Below are 18,363 nucleotides of genomic sequence, written 5' to 3' on the forward strand. Positions count from 1 at the left end.
TCAGCATCTCTGATAACCGGAAGGATGCTGTGGCGGGGAGGAAGCGTGGGGATTTCATTGTGTTTACGCTATATCCGATTATAAACAGCTCCGTGCTCAAACCAGGTCCCATATATAGTTATTTTTATTTTATAATTTCGTTGTTTAGGATCTGTATTAGCTGCTGCCATGTTTCCATCGTGTCAGTCCAAGGCTCCCGCCGGGGACAGCGGCGACTCCTCCACCAAGAGAAGCTCCATCGCGAAGATGCTGCTCGGGGTCTTCGTGGTGTACATGCTGCACACCGCCTGGCTGCTGTACGGCTTCCTCAACACCAAGCCCTGCGATAGAAGCAAAGGAGAGCTCTGCATCTCCTCCTACCTGACAGCAAGACCCAGGCTTCAGGTGAGCACAGGCCTCTGTCTCTTATCCACTACTCCTCATTATCAGGGATACCAGATTACTGAGAGATCCAGAAAAAGACCCTCCTGCATGCAGGTGGGTTCAGAATAACTAAACTCACTGCCCCTGCTCCTTCGTTAATGATATTAGCCAGTGCTGCTAAGAATAAACCCTCTTTTTAATAATGTCCTTTTCCTGCAAAGCATGATACAAAAACGACTTTTGGTTATGGCCTTTAGTTTTTTTCAGATAAAAAGTGTATTGACTGTGTCATCATGCCCAGCTTGTAAGTGTGTCCTCTTTCATAACCCAGAACAATTTGCTCAACAGCTATTTTGCACGAGTATAATATTCAATCCCATGCCATTATGTGTCTATTTATATATTCCTGTAACCTAGTGAGACTGTATATTGAGTATACTCCATTTATTCAATATTTCGTATTATTTAGATATAGGATATATGTATTTTATGTTGTGAATTTGTATACTTGCTGCTAGTGTCAATTTAGCATTTACATTTTAAATGTTTAAATGTTCTTACTATTTATACTTGCCGCAAATGTTAATTTTTATTTTATTATATTTGTATCTTATTGTATCTTTTACATTTTTTAATCTTGTTTAATGGTTGGCACTGCTGCTTGAACCAAATCATTTCCAAATTTTGGATAAATAAAGTAAATATCTAGTTATCTTAAATAAAAAGGAATGATGTGTGTGTCAGGCTGAATCAATAAATACTTTAAATACTGATTTACATGGGGGGGGGGGGGGTTACAACATAAAGTCGTTTTTTTTTAGTTCTCACTTTTTCCATTTTTGCATGTATTTTTGGACACAAAGGTTTTTTGAAATAGAAAACGCTGCTTTGAATCTTCTCTTCTTCTGTTTTTACAGCTGAGTGTCTTCACCTGCCTCGTGCCAGACAACAGCCAACTCAACCTGGTTGTAAGAATAGACCAATTTGACCCACACTCTTCATTTGAGAGGTGGGTTTGACATGTTATACATCTGTTAATCATGCAAATGTCAATTAGGAGACTTTCTGCTCATTGCCACTAAAAGGTAAACACTGTAGAAACAATGCTGCTTTAATTTACTATCTCACTTATATCTTCTCTCTCGCTGTCCCTTCTCTCACTCCTTAGGGAAGTGAATGTCTCCCTGCCAGAGCAAACTCGGGATAATGGCACTCTGTTTGCAGTCGTGTATATTCACAAAGCTGGTGTTTCACCTCTGGAGGACGGCAGAGAAGTGCACTATGCAGCTCAGCTCACCACCTACATCGCTCCCCCCCATACAGAGGGACAAAGAGACACGCACAAGGTAAAATGTGACTCAATATCTGCTAAAGTCCTATCATATTTCAGCCACTTGTCACCTTTACAGCAGATATAAGTGATTTGTATGGCTCCATCAGAGGGCGAGTCCCAGATCAGAAAATCCCGTATCCCACTGGAGACCTCACCTGTCAGTCACTATGATGTCAGAGGACTTCACCTTCAACAAGGCGGGGCTTCCCAGTGATGTGCGGCGCTACATGAGAGTGTAAGTCACATGTGGCTTTGGAGGTCAAATCTACTGACTACTGCTTGTTCTGTGTGACGAAAGCTTTCAGCCAGTGCTCTTCTTAAAGCATACATTTTATCTGTAAAATCGTTTTTTACACAATTACAAAATAAATTAATCCCCTAAAGGACATCAATGAATAAACTAACATAGTTGTTTAGAAAAAGAAGCAAACATTAGAAACAAAGAAAGGTGACAATTGTGTTCATGTACCTTAGTCTTAACCATTGCTATATTTTTTTCCTTTATTCTTCTCAACATCCCATTTCTAAGGCAACTAAAAGGGCAATCAAAAGGCCCAGGCCTCCAATAATACCATTATCATTAATACAAAATAATGTGGGTTACCGATAAGCGATTGGGATTCTTTCCAAAATGTAAATTTTCTTTCACTTTCTCACAAAGTTTAAGGAAAATCAGGCCAGTGTTTTTCCTGTTATTCTGCTGACAAACACACACACAAATAAACAAACCACAAACATCATTTCTTGATAGTTAATAAAGATGCTGAAGCATTGCCAGCATGACTGTCACTCTGTAGAAATACACTTGTGAGTGGGAAGGTGACTGTTCATCATTTGTAAAGCAAACACAATGACTGTTGCTTAATAAACCATTTAAATGCATGTGGGTTATGTTTGATTATAATCTTCTTGCATCTCCACCCTGCTGTAAATAATGAATCTGCCCCAGGCCAACGTTTTTGTGTGTGTGTGTGTGTGTGTGTGTTTAGATTAAACCGTCTCCCTGTTTGTCCCTGCAGCTCTCAGGAAGGCCGACAGATGATCTACCTCCCTCTGCTGCTGGTGAACGAGATCAGCTTCAGAGTCAGAGACCTCGTGGTAGGACAACTTTACCCATGAAGTTAAAATCATACTTCATAAAACACAGTTTGGGTTTGATTTGAATGATCTAACATCTACCTTTTCACTCATCAACAGGAGATCAGCAGCAGCACTATCCGGCTGCCTCTGACTGTGTCCTACGAGGGCATCTCTTTGAGGGGGTTCAGGTTCTGGGTGCATCTGCAGGACATCGTTTATTCTCTGCGACAGTTTGGTGAGCTGATAAGATGCGATAATAACACAATACATATTTCAGCATGTGGCTATTCACATCACATAACCAGTGGATTGAAATGCATCTTGTTATTTCTCCAGGCTTCACTGAGGAGAACGTGGATGAGATTAAAGAGACTTTGGTGGGCTCCAACCTCTACCTGTTAGTGTTGACTGCACTCATCACAGCTCTGCAAGTAAGATCATGCAACACCATAAAAGAAAAACCATGCCATACATATTAGATCCCCCTGATTTTTAAATTTAAATTTCAATCTCTATATGTAAGTTTCATGAGAGCACGTTTATTGCAAATGAAGCATTGTAAAGTTAAAGTATGTTTCTATCTACAGCTCATATGTGAGTTCTTGGCTCTTAAAAATGACTTCTGCTCGTGGAGAAAAAAGAAGACCATGGCGGGAATGTCCAGGAAATCAGGCAAGACATGTTTTTAATTATTAAACATTTGTGACTTAAAAATAGTCTTTAAAGGTTTTTTTTTGCACTGACAATTGTTTTCAGTCAAGGTAGTAGAGCTTGTGGCAAATATAAACAACATTAAATCATAGTTTTAATGTATATGTCGGAACGAACAGTAAACCAAAGCCTGGAAAATATTAAAGTGTTTCTGTGTTTCTCCCCTTTCTGTTTGTAGTTCTGTGGCGTAGTCTGAGCACTTTGCTGATTTTCCTCCATCTGCTAGAGGAGACAAGTCTGCTGGTGCTGCTGCCTGTTGGACTGGGAGCATTTTTGGAGGTATTTCGAATAACAGGAAAATCCAAATAACAGAAAAGGTAAAAGAAACATTATAGCCGACAGTTTTAACCAACGAACATTTCCTCCTGCCAGGTATGGAAGTTGTTTGCAGTATATAAGGTCCAGTTTCAATGGAGAAGCTCCAAGCTCCATGTGAGTATGTGCCATTCAACATCCGTTCACTGTAGATTTAATATCTAAAGTGATATCATTTGTTTCAATGTATTTTAATAATAAACTTTTACTTCCAGCCCTGATGCAGACTGTCATTAACTTTCTTTCTAACGTAAGTCTGCCTCCTCTCTCACTGTGAAGGTCATTAAGCTGGACGAAGAAGAGAGAAAGACAGTGGAGTATGACAAACAGGTGTGTTTATCTATCTTTTTCTAATATGTTAGAGTTCTGATTTAATATGCTCTGCTTCAGGATTTAATTAGAATATTTGCTTTTCTCTCCAGGCGTCAAGATACTTGTCCTACTTGGTCTATCCTCTGTGCATCAGCGGAGCTATTTTCTCCCTGGCCTACTTACGCCAAAAGAGGTAAGAGCTCTGCTACGTAGCTTAAAGGCATACTATGCAGGATTTGTCGGCTGCTGATGTAAACACACCATTCATAGTTGGCCCTCCCCTGCTCAATGAACAAGAGAGAGTGTGTGCAACGGGGTTCGAGCGAGCTAGGAAAGTGAATTAAGAGATGGAGCAACATCAGCGAGAATAAAGCAGGGAATTTGAAAGAATTAAATGTTATTCCTAGTAGGCGGTTACGCTGTACAGCTCAAATAAACATGGCTATACATCTCAGAAACAACCTGAACACAGCAAAACAAGAACAACAAAAGAAAATGCCGTATTAGTCTATACATTTTTTTAGGGAAAACCTGCATAGTATACTTTCAAATGATGCTACGAAATGTCACACACTCATCTGTTGAGTGTACTTGTAACATTTCGATACAAACTCTCTCCTGGTTACATCTTGGTTCCTCTCCACCTACTATACTGAAGTGTTTTAAGCAGTCAGATTCAAATCAGACCTGAATTTTTCTTGAAATAAAGTAAGATGTTTTTTGGATTTATGTATGAATATGATCTAATATTACTTGTTATTACGTACATACACGTAGCAGCTATTTCTATTAACAATAAATTGCATTATGTTGACAGTTACTATTCCTGGTTGGTCAACAGCCTGGTGACTGGTGAGTTGACTCCAATTATTCATCACAGAGAAATAAGCTTATCTGTTTGTTTGTTTCCACAACATACATTATTGATTATTTGTCAGTTTTTCTTATTCAATTAAGATGATGCCTTCACTTAAACCACTATTGTACTGCATTGACCCTCTTCCTCTTCTCCTCTCAGGAGTGTATGCCTTTGGCTTCCTGTCCATGGCCCCACAGCTGTTCATTAACCACAAGGTCTGTCCTGTATACAAGTGTATTGACTACCAAATGTTCTGATTGTAGTGAAATGAAATAACCTGAATATTTGTAAGTTGCTGCTTGAACTTTCCTTGGCTGTAGAAAGTACATTTACTCAAATACTCAATGTTTAGTTTACTTACTCGTAATTTAACTGAGTATTTCCTGCTACTATATACTTCTACTTAAATGCAACTCTTATATCAATCCACTTCATTTATTTAATACATTGAGCTACTAGCAGCATTACAGATTCAGGAAATAAATACAAAATGTAATTAACAAATACATTATGATTGATTATTATGGATGAATATAAGACTTTATTGATCATTTGGAGGAATTCCCAAGGTCCCGAGCAGGACATAGTGATACAATAGCCCCACCTGTATGTGATTTACATTAATACTTCAGAAAATATTCAGTAAAATAAAATACATTATTCAGAAATTGACCATTCTGCATAACGATTACTTTTACTTAAGTAGATGTTTGAAAGTAGGCCTATACGCTGTGGTATAGGTACTTTGACTATTTAAAGATCCCAATACCTCACCCCCTCTGCTGTCTCTCTCTGTTCCTCCCTCTCTCTCTGGATCAGTTGAAGTCTGTGAGCCACCTGCAGGGGACAGTGTTGATGTACAGAGTGAGTGTGACTGTCTCTCTGGTTCTTTCACAAACTGAAACAGTAACATCATTTGTGCAGATTATCTTTGTCTTTTCATTCTCATTTTTTTCTTGAAACTTTCTAGTAAATGCACTTTAAATATTATTTATCACTCGGCAATCAGAAAACGACTTATATTCTTTCCAACAAGTTGCTAGTGGACAATTTCTTTTTTCTCTCCCTCCTTAACCCTCCTCTCTGTCTACACCAGGGAGTGAACACGCTGATCTCAGACCTGTGCTCCTGTGCCACCTTTTTCTCCTCTTCTGGATCCTTCTCTTCCTCTCATCAACTTTCCTGCTTCAGAGATGAGCTCTTGTTCTTCCTCTACCTCTACCAGCGAAGGTAGGACACCCCACACAAAATACTACAACACAAACACACATACACTGAACATGTTAAAGCTGTGGGACTCTAGTGTATCTCTTGAGAGGACAAATACTCAAACACTACAAAACACAGCATGAATGTGGACACAATGAATGGGACTAGTAGAGTTGAATGTATGTCTATTTACATATAAAATATACAGTTTACAATCTTCTTGCTGCTGATGATAGCTTTCCTTTAATTCACAAGTGTGTTCTATTCACCATGCACCTAAATGCTTTTGTGAGGACTATTGTAACATAACCTTGTTATCATCTCATGTCTCCAACAGGCGTTTCGCACTCAGGGCACGGAGGCGAGAGTCTGGGACTCACAGCAAGAAAGTAAAGACTCAATGAAAAAGAACATTCCTCTCCTACCCTTTGTTCCGAAATGAATGCACAAACACACACAAACTGATCTTCCAAACAAATATGAAGATGTAAAATGGAGGCTCAGGCAGGAGACCTGGCCGTGTGCACCATAGCAGATGAAACTGATCCAAGATGAGCCGTTTGCCGACCAACTCTTCACTTCTGTACACTCATGGTGCTGCAAAAAGGAATTTCCCCCTTTACTGCTACAGTGATTCAACACATCTATCTACAGACTGATGCACGCTTTGCAAGAAGAATATCAAAGGCATCATATCACCAGTTAGAATTTGTGTTTGCACATTGTTTTGTACACATGGGGCGGGGGTCCAGAAGGTGTGGTACATTGTGAAGGATGTAGCCTTCAGACTCCACATAATCGTCTGCTTAACTGCATTTCAACTTTAGGACTTGACCCAACATGACTTTCATAAAGCTGTCTGAAAAGTTTGAACCATGATTCTTTAAATTCACTTTTAAACATGCCGTTTTTACCTAATAAAAGCTTGGAAAGCCTCTTAACAAAGGCATAGAATGCTGTATGAAGCCTTGTATGAACTGAAACAACCCAAAACAGCCCTTATTTTTAGGCTTGCACCATTACCACCATGATTTAAATGATTCTGCACGTTTCACCCATCTCAGCAAAACATATCTGGTTTCTTTGGAAACTTATTTGGAATTTAAAAGAGTGTCCTGTAGTTTGAACATTGCATGAATATGCAGCAGAAGATTGTAATGATGAACATGAGGGTCCTTCAACATGACCACTAATGAGGAAATCTGCAACATAATGCAGTTTTCCTTCTTCATCCAGTGTAGGGTACATGCTAGCTGTTAGATTTAATATTAGTCTTGTATGTTTTATTTTAGTAAAGCTCCCCTTCATGTATTACATATTTAGTTAGTAGAACTGTCAGTGTACTGTACAAGTATTTTATAAAGCCTTGCAATGCTAACATATAAAAAGAGACTACACTTTTATCTACAAATACTCTGACGGCATGTGTCTAAGAAATCCCTGCAATGCATTTTGACTCACAACATACAATATAGCTGCTTAATCAAAGTTTGTAGTCACCTTTCACTCAGCACACAAACGCATCACATAGTATTGAACAACATGTCTACAGAAGGTCTACATACATGCCACATTTTACATGAACCATTTTATCAAGCTGTTTGTTGTGTTTGTATTATGCTGATCTAATTACTGCTTCTTTGCTTACTGAACTGCTTGAGCTGAAGAATCTTTTACAAACCTTGATTGAAGTTATTTTATTTATTATTGTTTCGGCAATGCAAGCTGCTTGTTAATTGTTTATCATGTTTTTTTACAAATTCAATAAAAATGAAACTTGCTTTAAGGTTCATGCAAATAGAAATAAAAATGGTGGGTGGATATGCATGTGTGCGTGCCGGTGTTTCTATCAATGCGTGCAATTAGGAGACAAATCAAGACAGACAGCAGACTGGTCACTATGGAAACGGCTTGTCTGGTTACTGTTATGGAAAATTCCTATACGCAGTGTGTGTTTGTTTGTTGTCTTAGGACTTGAGGAAATAGTTTATATTTTCACAATGCCTCGTTAAGTTTCAGGTTTGGTATCAGCACAAAAACGTTGACAGAGCATCTTAAGAGACAAATAGAAAAAGTGTGTTAATGTACGTGTGCTAGATGTGTACTGTGTGTGTGTGTGTGTGTGTGTGTGTGTGTGTGTGTGTGTGTGTGTGTGTGTGTGTATGCTGGGTGTGTATGCTGGGTGTGTGCGCTGGGTGTGTGCGCTGGGTGTGTATGTGCATTCCTCTGTTAACACAGAACATATGCGACATGACAGATATGAGGATGACATGAGTGATATGAGTCCTGCAAATGTTTTCAAGTAATACATTATTTTTTCAATTCACATATATCTAGTGAAAACATTTGATGTATTTATTTATTTGACAGGGAGGGACTATATGATGTGTTTTTTTTTCAAAGTATTTAGGATCACAGTCAATGTTCAGGGGTGGGGTGGTGTTATTGGTTAGTAAAGGTATGTTCTTATCTTTTCAAAGTTGCAAGATGTAGTTCATTTAAGATGGAAATAGTTGTGCTATAATGCTTCTAAGAGCCAGTGTAAGGTCAAATAATTTCAGGCATCTGGCCTTCATCAAAATGTTGTCAATAAAAGAGCACCTTCATAGACCAGCATATCTACAACCTTAGATTTTAGTTTTGTGTCGGGCTGCAAGATCGTTTCAGAAATGTTGTCAGCGGTTTCATGTTAATTAAAAAAGTGCAATAACATGGTTTTTTTTGCCACTAAAGAGCATCGAAAACAAGCTGTAAGCACAACATTTAAATATAAATTTGGAATTGGTATCAGGGCGACAACTCACAAATATATTCATTATTGAATATTCTTGGTCTATGAAATTGGTGAATGACAGCAGAGGTGTAAAGTAACTAAGTACATTTACTTAAGTACAGTACTTAAGAACAATTTTGAGGTACTTATACTTTACTTGAGTATTTAAATGTTTTGCTACTTTGTACTTCCACCCTGCAGATTTTGATTAATTATGTGAAACATTTAATCAGACTTTAGTTACACCTCGAGTAAATTCACAAGCTACCCTGCAGTATACAAAGGAATGAAAACTAGCTGCACCTTCACTAGCTTTGATAAACACTGTAATGCATCAATAATTCTAATAAAAACACATCATATATTATTCTGAAAAGGACCAATCTGCATAATAAGTACTTTTACTCATTGATAATTATGTTGTTACTTCACTATGAGCAACAACTTTCACTTTGTCATGCATATCCGTACAAGTTTTGATAATAGCCTGTTTAATGTCTAAACCTTACTCCTGTTTTTCTTATTTCTGTACTTTCTCATACTACATGTATTTATTCAGGCTATTATTAGATATAAAAGGGAGAGCCAGCTTTATAAAGAATAAAGACAATAATAAATAAAAATAAAATAAAGTCAACACGTGAAGAAGCCCTGCAGCACAGGTTGAGCTGAACATACTGAAAGTCATAATGTAATACTTGTTTCACCACCACAAGAAAACACTTGGTTTAAAAGGTGAAGTATCTGTGAAACCACAGCGAGGTCAAGGAATGTCCTACACACACGCTTCCAGTAACAGTACGGTAGTTGAAGATGTGGGAAGAACTGCTGTGACGTGGTGCTTCTGCAAAACAAACAATAGATACCACGAACACACACACACACACACACACACACTCAGCTTCCTGAGTTGGTTTATGTTTTGTCTGATAGCTTTCAAGTAGTTATTAAGAATCTGTCCAGATGGCTCAGCATGTTAAATCAAAGTGTAGTGTCATTTGTAAGCTTGTTGGCAACTCTATCTCTGTTATTATTTTTATTTAGTTTAACCAACTTAGACTAAATGTTTCTCTGTTCTTTTATTCCCTCACCCCTTTGTTCTGTAGAAACGGACGACTATGCTGAAATCATAGATGAAGAGGACACCTATACCATGCCTTCAAGTAAGTGTACACACACACACACACACACACACACACACACACACACACACACACACACACACACACACACACACACACACACACACACACACACACACACACACACACACACACACACACACACACACACACACACACACACACACACACACACACACACACACACACACACACACACACACACACACACACACACACACACACACACACACACACACAGCTTCTGACTCACCCTTTCTTTATGAAGGTCCAGGTCTACAAAGACTATTTCAGAAATATGTGTGTACAAGAAGATTTAAACTGCAGTTTGCATTCAGCTGATGGAGCTGTGCACAAAAACAAATACTTCCTCCGTATTGCGCGTCCTAAGCTTTGTGCATCTGGTGTTGTTTTTCTTTCTCTGAATTTCAAGCGGCTGATGTGTGAAGAGACGGCAGAGTCGAGTGTTTTCCAGACAGAAAATATCCAATTCAACAAAGAGCAGATAAGATGTGTGGAGAATGGGTTTCTCCATGCTTGTAAAGCGTGATGAATATTGACAGTGCACAGGTACAAGGGGGGTGAACTGTCAATTTTGGCTCTTGATATCCACAGATTATGTGAGAAATGACAATCAATTTGAAACAAGGCGCATATTTCCCCTTTTAAATTCACTAGCAGTTCATTGTAATTTGAGGTATTGAAGCTGCAGCTGGAGGCATGGTAAAGAGGTTTTGTTATGCCTCTAAACCTCTGGGTTTATAAAACAAAGTTAATGTGTTCATTGAAGTTACCTAAACTTGCCTTTTCTCTTTTTTCAGCGAGGTGCAAAAATAGTTAACATTTTATTAATAGGTTTTCGGTCTCAATCGCAACGCTAACGTCTTTTTCAATACGGCATAATGTTTATTTTATTTAGGTACAAAATGTATAAAATCTATGGTTTGAAGTAGATTTCTCCTTTGATAATGAAGCTACTCAGTATAGCACAAACAACACTGCGGCCAACAGATATACTAACATGGACTCAAGCATGTAGCAAAAACTAATCCATGTTCGAGGACTCAGAGTACACACACATGGGTGTTTCCAGGGCACCGTATTGGGGCCATCAGAGGAATGCTTGGCTAGGGTAGAAAATTGGTTGTATTACCGGTGAGAGCGGGGATAATCCTGCTTCTATTCCAGTCTGAATCTGTAAAACACACTACCAGATGTGGGGTATTACCTCTCAGGAACACACACACCTGGCTTTGGGCCTACACAGATACACTGTCTCCCACTAAAGTACTGAAGCACACAAACAGATCCAACTTGTCAGGCCTGTGGTAAGGGACTCCTTCAAAATAATGAATCATATACGGAGACATCACGCCTTGAACCTCTAAATGTTTCCTTCTTTCTGTTTGAAGACATGCCAGTACTTCCAAATAGCAGCTAGTGCTTCCGCATTGAACATAACGTCTCTTTAGGCGCGTTCACACCAAGTACTTTTCCCACAATAGTTCATGAGAACTTTAGTTCATGAGAGCTCTTTTAGTTCTGATGAACTAAAGCAGATCGCGTTCACACCAAAATGAGTTCCTGGGGGTGGATTAGGCAAATGAGCCGCTGACGTCACTTCTTCTTCTTCTGCTTTGGGTTTACTGGCAGGTCGCAAACAACTTCACGGCGAGTACAGTAGGTGGCGGTATGCACCTTAAAGTTGCAATTCGCCAAAAAACCGAGAGAAGAAGAAGAGAAAAAAGTTCCGCTTCCGCTGTATGCTTCTGTTTACCTTCCGACCTCAGACACGGTATGGAGTTGACGTTTTGGTGCTCGTGTTATACAGCTTCGTAACTGAGTTATTTAAGCCAATAACTCAGCCACAAATACAAATACAGATCGACCATTCAAATGCAATAGAAATGCTGAGTGATGCTCGGATCCAAACACTCACACACCAAAGAAAATTCCTCGGTCTGTTGCTGCAGCGGTGTAAGCATCTAACACTGCTTTCACAAATAAAAAATAGCACAGTCGGAGAAACATGGGCAGAAATATAAAAACGCAGTCCAATATCACACACACACACACACACACACACACACACACACACACACACACACACACACACACACACACACACACACACACACACACACACACACACACACACACACACACACACACACACACACACACACACACACACACACACACACACACACACACACACACACACACAGACACACAGACACACCCACAGCATGAGACACCAGGTTTGACAGCAGAGGTTCAGGTGGTGAAGCACACTCACCGCTGACATGAAGATGCTGCTCAGCTTTGTGCTCCTCTCCGTCCTCGTCCCTTCAGGTAAGCTAAGATCAGACTGTTTGGACTGTAGGTTGAAGGGTTAGGGGCTTGTCTCACCAACACACTCATTTGTGGCTACACATTTTTGGTTACACACCCGGGGCTTAGCTCAGAGGATGTGACATTATAAATAGTTCTTGTAGGTGATCACCAGAGGGCTTTAGCCTAAGGTTTGCAAAAAACTAAAATCATCACTCTGAAAAAGTCATTTTCAGTTGCAAACGAAAATATAGAATGCTTTAAGATGAAAAATGTGAATTATATAGGAGTGAAGTCAAACAGACTTGGTTAAAAGTTATCATCATTGTTAATATTTTTAAAAAATGTCTTCATATATGAATTTACATTAAGATATACACTACCTGAATGCACTACTGTTTTTATGGTTTTGTTCATCATGTCTCTATTGTGTAGCATAGATTGACTGTATGCTACTGCTGCATCTCGTTGTACAACCTGTTTTAAAAAAAATGACAATAAATGATCCTTAAATGTGTCCAAACTATTTAAAGGAACATAAGCTGAGAGGGGATTTAATATCTTGTAATATGTAATATTGCTAAAGATGATTGGTGCCCTTTTCACACTGTGATAAAGTACTGATCTTATTTAGTTATTAAATGATTAATAATGAACTTGTGTAAGTGATTAAGTATGTTTTCTAAGACACAGAGTCTTTAGCGCCTTTGGTCTCTTGCTTTGAGGTAAGAAAGCAGAACAATAACCTGAATGGGAGGAACAGTATGTTGCCTTGTTTTCAATAATCTTTATAATTATAGAAGCAAGCCTGACAAGTTTTAACAATGCTGTCATTGGGAGTTGCCGTCTTTCTAGTTTGGGGATTTTTGTATGTGACTTTATAGTCTATCATAAACATTTCTGTAGTTCTATAATTGTCTTGCTCTTTAGGCAGAGTGAACATGTCTAGCAGTCCCATTCTGTCATTGTGCATATTCAATTTGGGCTTTTTTCCACGAGCAGACAACAGGAGCCTTATTTTGGGGGCGGCGCCAGGGGGTAGCTTTGAGTTGCTATAGCAACTCCAACAATTGGCCTAGCAACGGCTTAGCAACCCCATTGTTTTGTTATGAAAATGTATCTATATATATGTATACACATTCTCGCGAGATCTATCAGGGGTCGTAAGTTAAAGCGCGAACTGTTACTTGGTTAATGTTGTTATAATTCTCAGTATGTGAACACAGATCGAAAATGGAAAGATTTCTCACAAGTCAGCATAAACGACCGCGATCTCCAACGGAGCCGGTCCAGCCGGACAACCCTGTGTGTGTGTGTGTGTGTGTGTGTGTGTGTGTGTGTGTGTGTGTGTGTGTGTGTGTGTGTGTGTGTGTGTGTGTGTGCTTGCGGTGTGGTGATGAGGTTAAATGCCACAGCATGCCAGTTGAAAGAGTGAACGATCGCTATTGTACTTGTACGCTTAGGGTGTAATGGTATTATACACAAATATTGTAGGAGCACAGAAACAGTGTTCAAATTCTGCTTTTACAAACTTATTTTGGTTGTGCTTACCTTGCAAAGTAATGTTATAAGTGTCAAAGGAATGTTTTAATGTAAATATTAATGATAATATTGTAGCGTGTCCAAGTTAATAGTTATTTCAGTTATCAGATGTGCACAGTTTAGTACATTTGTAAAGTTATTTAGGCAATGTTGTTGGTGGGAGTAGGGAGAGACCGCCCCTTCCAGGTGCAGGTGTGTGTGTGCGTTTTCCGGTGTGTGTGGAGGGAGTACGAGACGGTAGGAGTTGTGTTCGAGTGTGGGGAAAAGTCATAATGAGTGTTATACTATTGATTGGTTCTGTAAGGCGTGGCTGTGGCCGTCAATACCAGAAAATAAAGAGAACGTTTTCGACATTGAAGGCTCGTGATCTGTGATCTTGAATAGCGGTGAACGCTACAATATGAACAGGCTCGTGCTTGGCCCACTGGTATTGTTTGTTTATTTATTTAGAAAATTAACTAGTAGCAACGCCGTGCTGTCATATAGCAACTGCTAAGCTACTGCAGCAAAAAAAATCCTGGCGCCGTTAGAGAAGGGGAAATGAAGTAATATCTGCATTCCTGTCACAAAGACTAGACTATTACGTTTATTAAATGCTTGTCTATTATTATATTTCATACCAATTCTCAAAATATGTTCAAGTAGACCCTAACAACTCTTGACTAAGATCGTCACATTCTCAGAAAAAACGAAACCGAAGACAATTGTGGCTATAAAGCATCATGACCTACGATTGTCTGAATGAACATACAAATTAAGTTCAAGACCTAATTATACAGATCAGGATTTCCCCTGGACTCTAGTATAATTACATTTCAGGAATATGCAACTTGTACCAGTGATAAGCAACCATACCAAACAGCAACTTGATATATACATGTCAAAACGTGGCATTTTAAAACTGCTTGTCTTGGCTTACTTCGGTTAGCATGACCTTATGCTTTTATATAACGTTTTTATTTATTTATCAAGAGACGTACGGTACTATATCATGGTGTGTACTGTAAATCTCATATTTCTGTCTATCTGTTGTCCTATGTCTGCAGGGCTGTCACTCTCTTGCTATTTGTGCACTGCTGCGCCGACGAATGAAGATTGCAACGGCAGCAACACCACTCAGATATGTTTGGCGCCATTGGAAATATGCATGACTGTCGTCGACATTTCAGGTAACAATGAAAAACTAAATTACTCTGGTCATAATCCTGTCAATGAATGTAAAGAACCGCAGATTTTTGGGATCCAGTTATTACGTAAAATATGTTATGGAACCTAAATCTGGAGTAGGGTTTGTTTTACAGCTGTAATTACAGCTTTGGTCTATGGTATATTTTCAACTTTAGCATGTGCAAAATGTGGGAAACTATAATGACTCACTCCAATAACCTGCTGTGTCTCAGGCACTAAGAAAACCATATCAAAGTCGTGTGCCAGTAAGGCGACCTGCAACGGAGCGGCCGGGTCCGCCTCGGTCGACTCCAACGGGAACGGGAACACCGTGAACTGCTGCAACACTTTCAACTTCTGTAACTTCAGCGGAGCAGAGTCCATGCACACACACACCGCCCTGCTGCTGCTGCTGACTGCAGCTGCTTTATTACTGCTGTCACACTGAGTCAGCGGGTCGTACCAATGCTGTCAGACGATGTGGGAGTTACACTGCTGCTCTGTATAGAAAAGTATTTTTATAAATGTCTATGTCTCAATAGTGATTTTATGTAATGTATGCTCTTTAGTTGGAGTTGGAGCTTTAAACACACAAAGCTTCTTATTAAGACTGTCTTCACAAGTATAACATATATATTACATCCTGACCTTCCTATGAATACTGATTAATATATTTGAAAGCCTTCATAGATGATGCAATATGGCTCTTATATATTTCCTTTGAAATCTGAGGAATTTCAGGCTGTACTATTCTTACAAAACTACAGCTCGAAAGTGAATTCAGAGGGTCATAAACTATGCAGCAGTTTGTCTTGCCTATATGCAACCTTACATTTTATATGCAGAATTTTCTAGGAAGACCTCATTCTCCCTTTTGAAAACCATACTGCAATCATGGGATTACCAAATTCTAATTTTTGGTAATAAAAGACTTCAAATAATTCCTATTCCTGATACAAAATTGCAACTTCGAAACCAGAGAAGGAAATTTTCAGGTTTTACAATTCATTTAAATCTGTGGAAAACTTCTAGAATTGAAGGTTTGAAGGCAACTCAAATAACTTAAAGTAACCCACTGTAGAACTTACAAGTAAGAACATGCATTTAAATGAGAATAATAAAATGGTCTTCATCAAAGTGACTCTTCTCCAAATGGCCACATGTACATTAGACAACATATATATAGCTTATCTACTGGAGATATAAAGCTTAAAATGTAACGTTTTCAAATAAACCTCTTAATGGAAAATAATGTGTACAATCTGACTTCAATTTCGTCATAATTTTTTTTTTATTTCATTGTTTTTTCCTCCTCCTATTTGACAAGATGGCTGATTTAGCCCAGAAGACAAAATAAAAACCAGTGTTTACTAGTTCTGTACAATTCACCAGTGATTCACACCAGTATAGCTTACAAGATACCAACATGAGCAGATTTACGCAACGACAAGATAAAATAGATAGTTTTTTTAACCTTTTTTTCAACCCCTATAACACCCAGATATTTGACAGTGTAATTGCTGCCTAAACCTGGAGATCAAATCTGGGTAAAATAGGGTTAAAAAAAAGTACGATATTTTTTTTGGTGCTGTGCAAATATGCTCTTCTTCATACCAGTATACCATGCTATACCAGTACAGCCACCAGTATATTTCATATAGAAGTATGTCATACTCCATGTGGGGTCACTATTAACAAAGACACGACGTGTGGGCTGCTGTTTTTTCAGTTCAGTGTTTTGTGTCCGCAAGACAAGTTCCAGTCATGTGGCTCCACTGTGTGTGTGTGTGTGTGTGTGTGTGTGTGTGTGTGTGTGTGTGTGTGTGTGTGTGTGTGTGTGTGTGTGTTTCCCTGGGGACTGTTTTCAGAGGAACATATTTTAAGAGTTACACCTGACAGTAACTTCGAAACTCAAAGCACAGAAGTTCCAGTTGTGAGGTTTATTTGTGTCCCCAGTAAATTCACTTTGTGACACCAATGGGTGAGGGGACAGCATGACACCAGTCTTGTTTGATGAACTGAATGAAATTGGGATTGTCGATGAGGAGGAAGAAACGAGATGAGACACCCAGTGACTAGTCTGAGACATGATGTCCTTTTCTGCCTCCAGGACAAATTGGAAGTATTAAGTCACTCAGAGTGAATCCTCAAAATCCACCTTCTTTTTTTTTTCAGTTTGAACTCTCATCAGAGTCAATGCTGGGATTGAATATCTGCTTGTTACAAACAGTTTTCAGTAAAAAGGAAGAAGATTGTGAACACGTAAAACATGGAGCCAGCTAATAAAAAGAGTAAACTAAATTGAGTGCGAGGCGGGTGTTTCCTGACTGCGGTGTTTACACAGACAGAGTTGGATTCTTCACATTTTGGAGTCTTTAAAAACCGGCTCAGAGAGGAGCTGAGGAAGACGTCACTACAGAGAGGAACAGTGATAACAAAAAGTCAAAAGGAAGTGAGTGAAATAGAGAAAAAAGAAGATAAAAGTGTGTTTTTTCTTCTTCAGGCAGCAGACCGCCGCTAGAACTGTCCTCAATACCCATCTCTCCCTCCGTCTCCTCCTCTGCAATGTCTGAGTCTATAAATAAAACCTGGTGGGACGGAGGGAAGACGGGAGTGGATGGAGGAGAGAAACGGGAGGAGCGATGGAGGCTGCTTCTCCAAACCAAGCCTTCGCTGTCTTTACTGTGAATGTCCTTGTTGCATCCACTCAAAGCACCGGGAGCTGAACATGTGATTGGAAGTGCCCGTTCAGAAGAATCAAAGACGATGTGGAGGTATTTCAACAAAGGAAAAATGTCACATCCAGGGGTCACAACACACGATATCCACACATGTACTGATAATGGCTGCTGGCTGACGGCTCATGCAGATATGGTGCAGATCAAACGCAGTCTGATCAGGGTCTGATGGCTTTGAGTGTTATCCGACGAAGACTAATTCACCAGGTGTCAACATTTCCAGATCCAAATAGATCCCATGATAGTGTTTCTGTTGGTGGTCTTTGAACCCCAGGAATCAGGCTCTTCTCAGTCTCATAATTCTAAAGTCTTCTCCTTTTTGCTTTTCCTCCTCTCATCATTATATTACAGTCCAGAGAGTGCGAAGCTGCCAGGTCCCTGATTCAGGAAGTGATTTGCACTGTTCTTGTGTTACAAAAGTCACAGTGGTGGAGAGAAGACCTCGGCTTACACAGGATACAACATCTAATGATTCTTCATGGACA

General features: G+C 39.3%; 1 protein-coding gene across 1 annotated transcript; it reads left to right on the top strand.

Moving 5' to 3' along the window:
• The first annotated feature begins 57 nt into the window (after positions 1-57).
• On the top strand, positions 58-8,003 carry LOC117480508 (cleft lip and palate transmembrane protein 1-like protein). Its single transcript, XM_034127853.1, has 17 exons — positions 58-384; positions 1,281-1,372; positions 1,532-1,709; positions 1,804-1,931; positions 2,716-2,794; positions 2,894-3,011; positions 3,113-3,207; positions 3,364-3,448; positions 3,666-3,766; positions 3,860-3,919; positions 4,082-4,132; positions 4,225-4,307; positions 4,932-4,966; positions 5,133-5,188; positions 5,793-5,837; positions 6,070-6,203; positions 6,520-8,003. The coding sequence occupies exons 1-17, from the start codon at positions 169-171 to the stop codon at positions 6,584-6,586; spliced, it is 1,623 nt and encodes a 540-aa protein (XP_033983744.1). The 5' UTR covers positions 58-168; the 3' UTR covers positions 6,587-8,003.
• Positions 8,004-18,363: the final 10,360 nt, after the last annotated feature.

Source organism: Trematomus bernacchii, unplaced genomic scaffold, assembly GCF_902827165.1.
Source record: "Trematomus bernacchii unplaced genomic scaffold, fTreBer1.1, whole genome shotgun sequence".
Classification (NCBI taxonomy): Eukaryota; Metazoa; Chordata; class Actinopteri; order Perciformes; family Nototheniidae; genus Trematomus; species Trematomus bernacchii.

What these genes read in the sequence shown, in the direction of transcription:
- LOC117480508 (XM_034127853.1), top strand. Translation starts at nt 169, where the DNA reads ATGTTTCCATCGTGTCAGTCCAAGGCTCCCGCCGGGGACAGCGGCGAC. An exon ending in TCAGAGTCAGAGACCTCGTG is followed by an intron (nt 2,795 to 2,893) that starts GTAGGACAACTT and finishes ACTCATCAACAG; the next exon opens with GAGATCAGCAGCAGCACTAT. An exon ending in GCCTACTTACGCCAAAAGAG is followed by an intron (nt 4,308 to 4,931) that starts GTAAGAGCTCTG and finishes TTATGTTGACAG; the next exon opens with TTACTATTCCTGGTTGGTCA.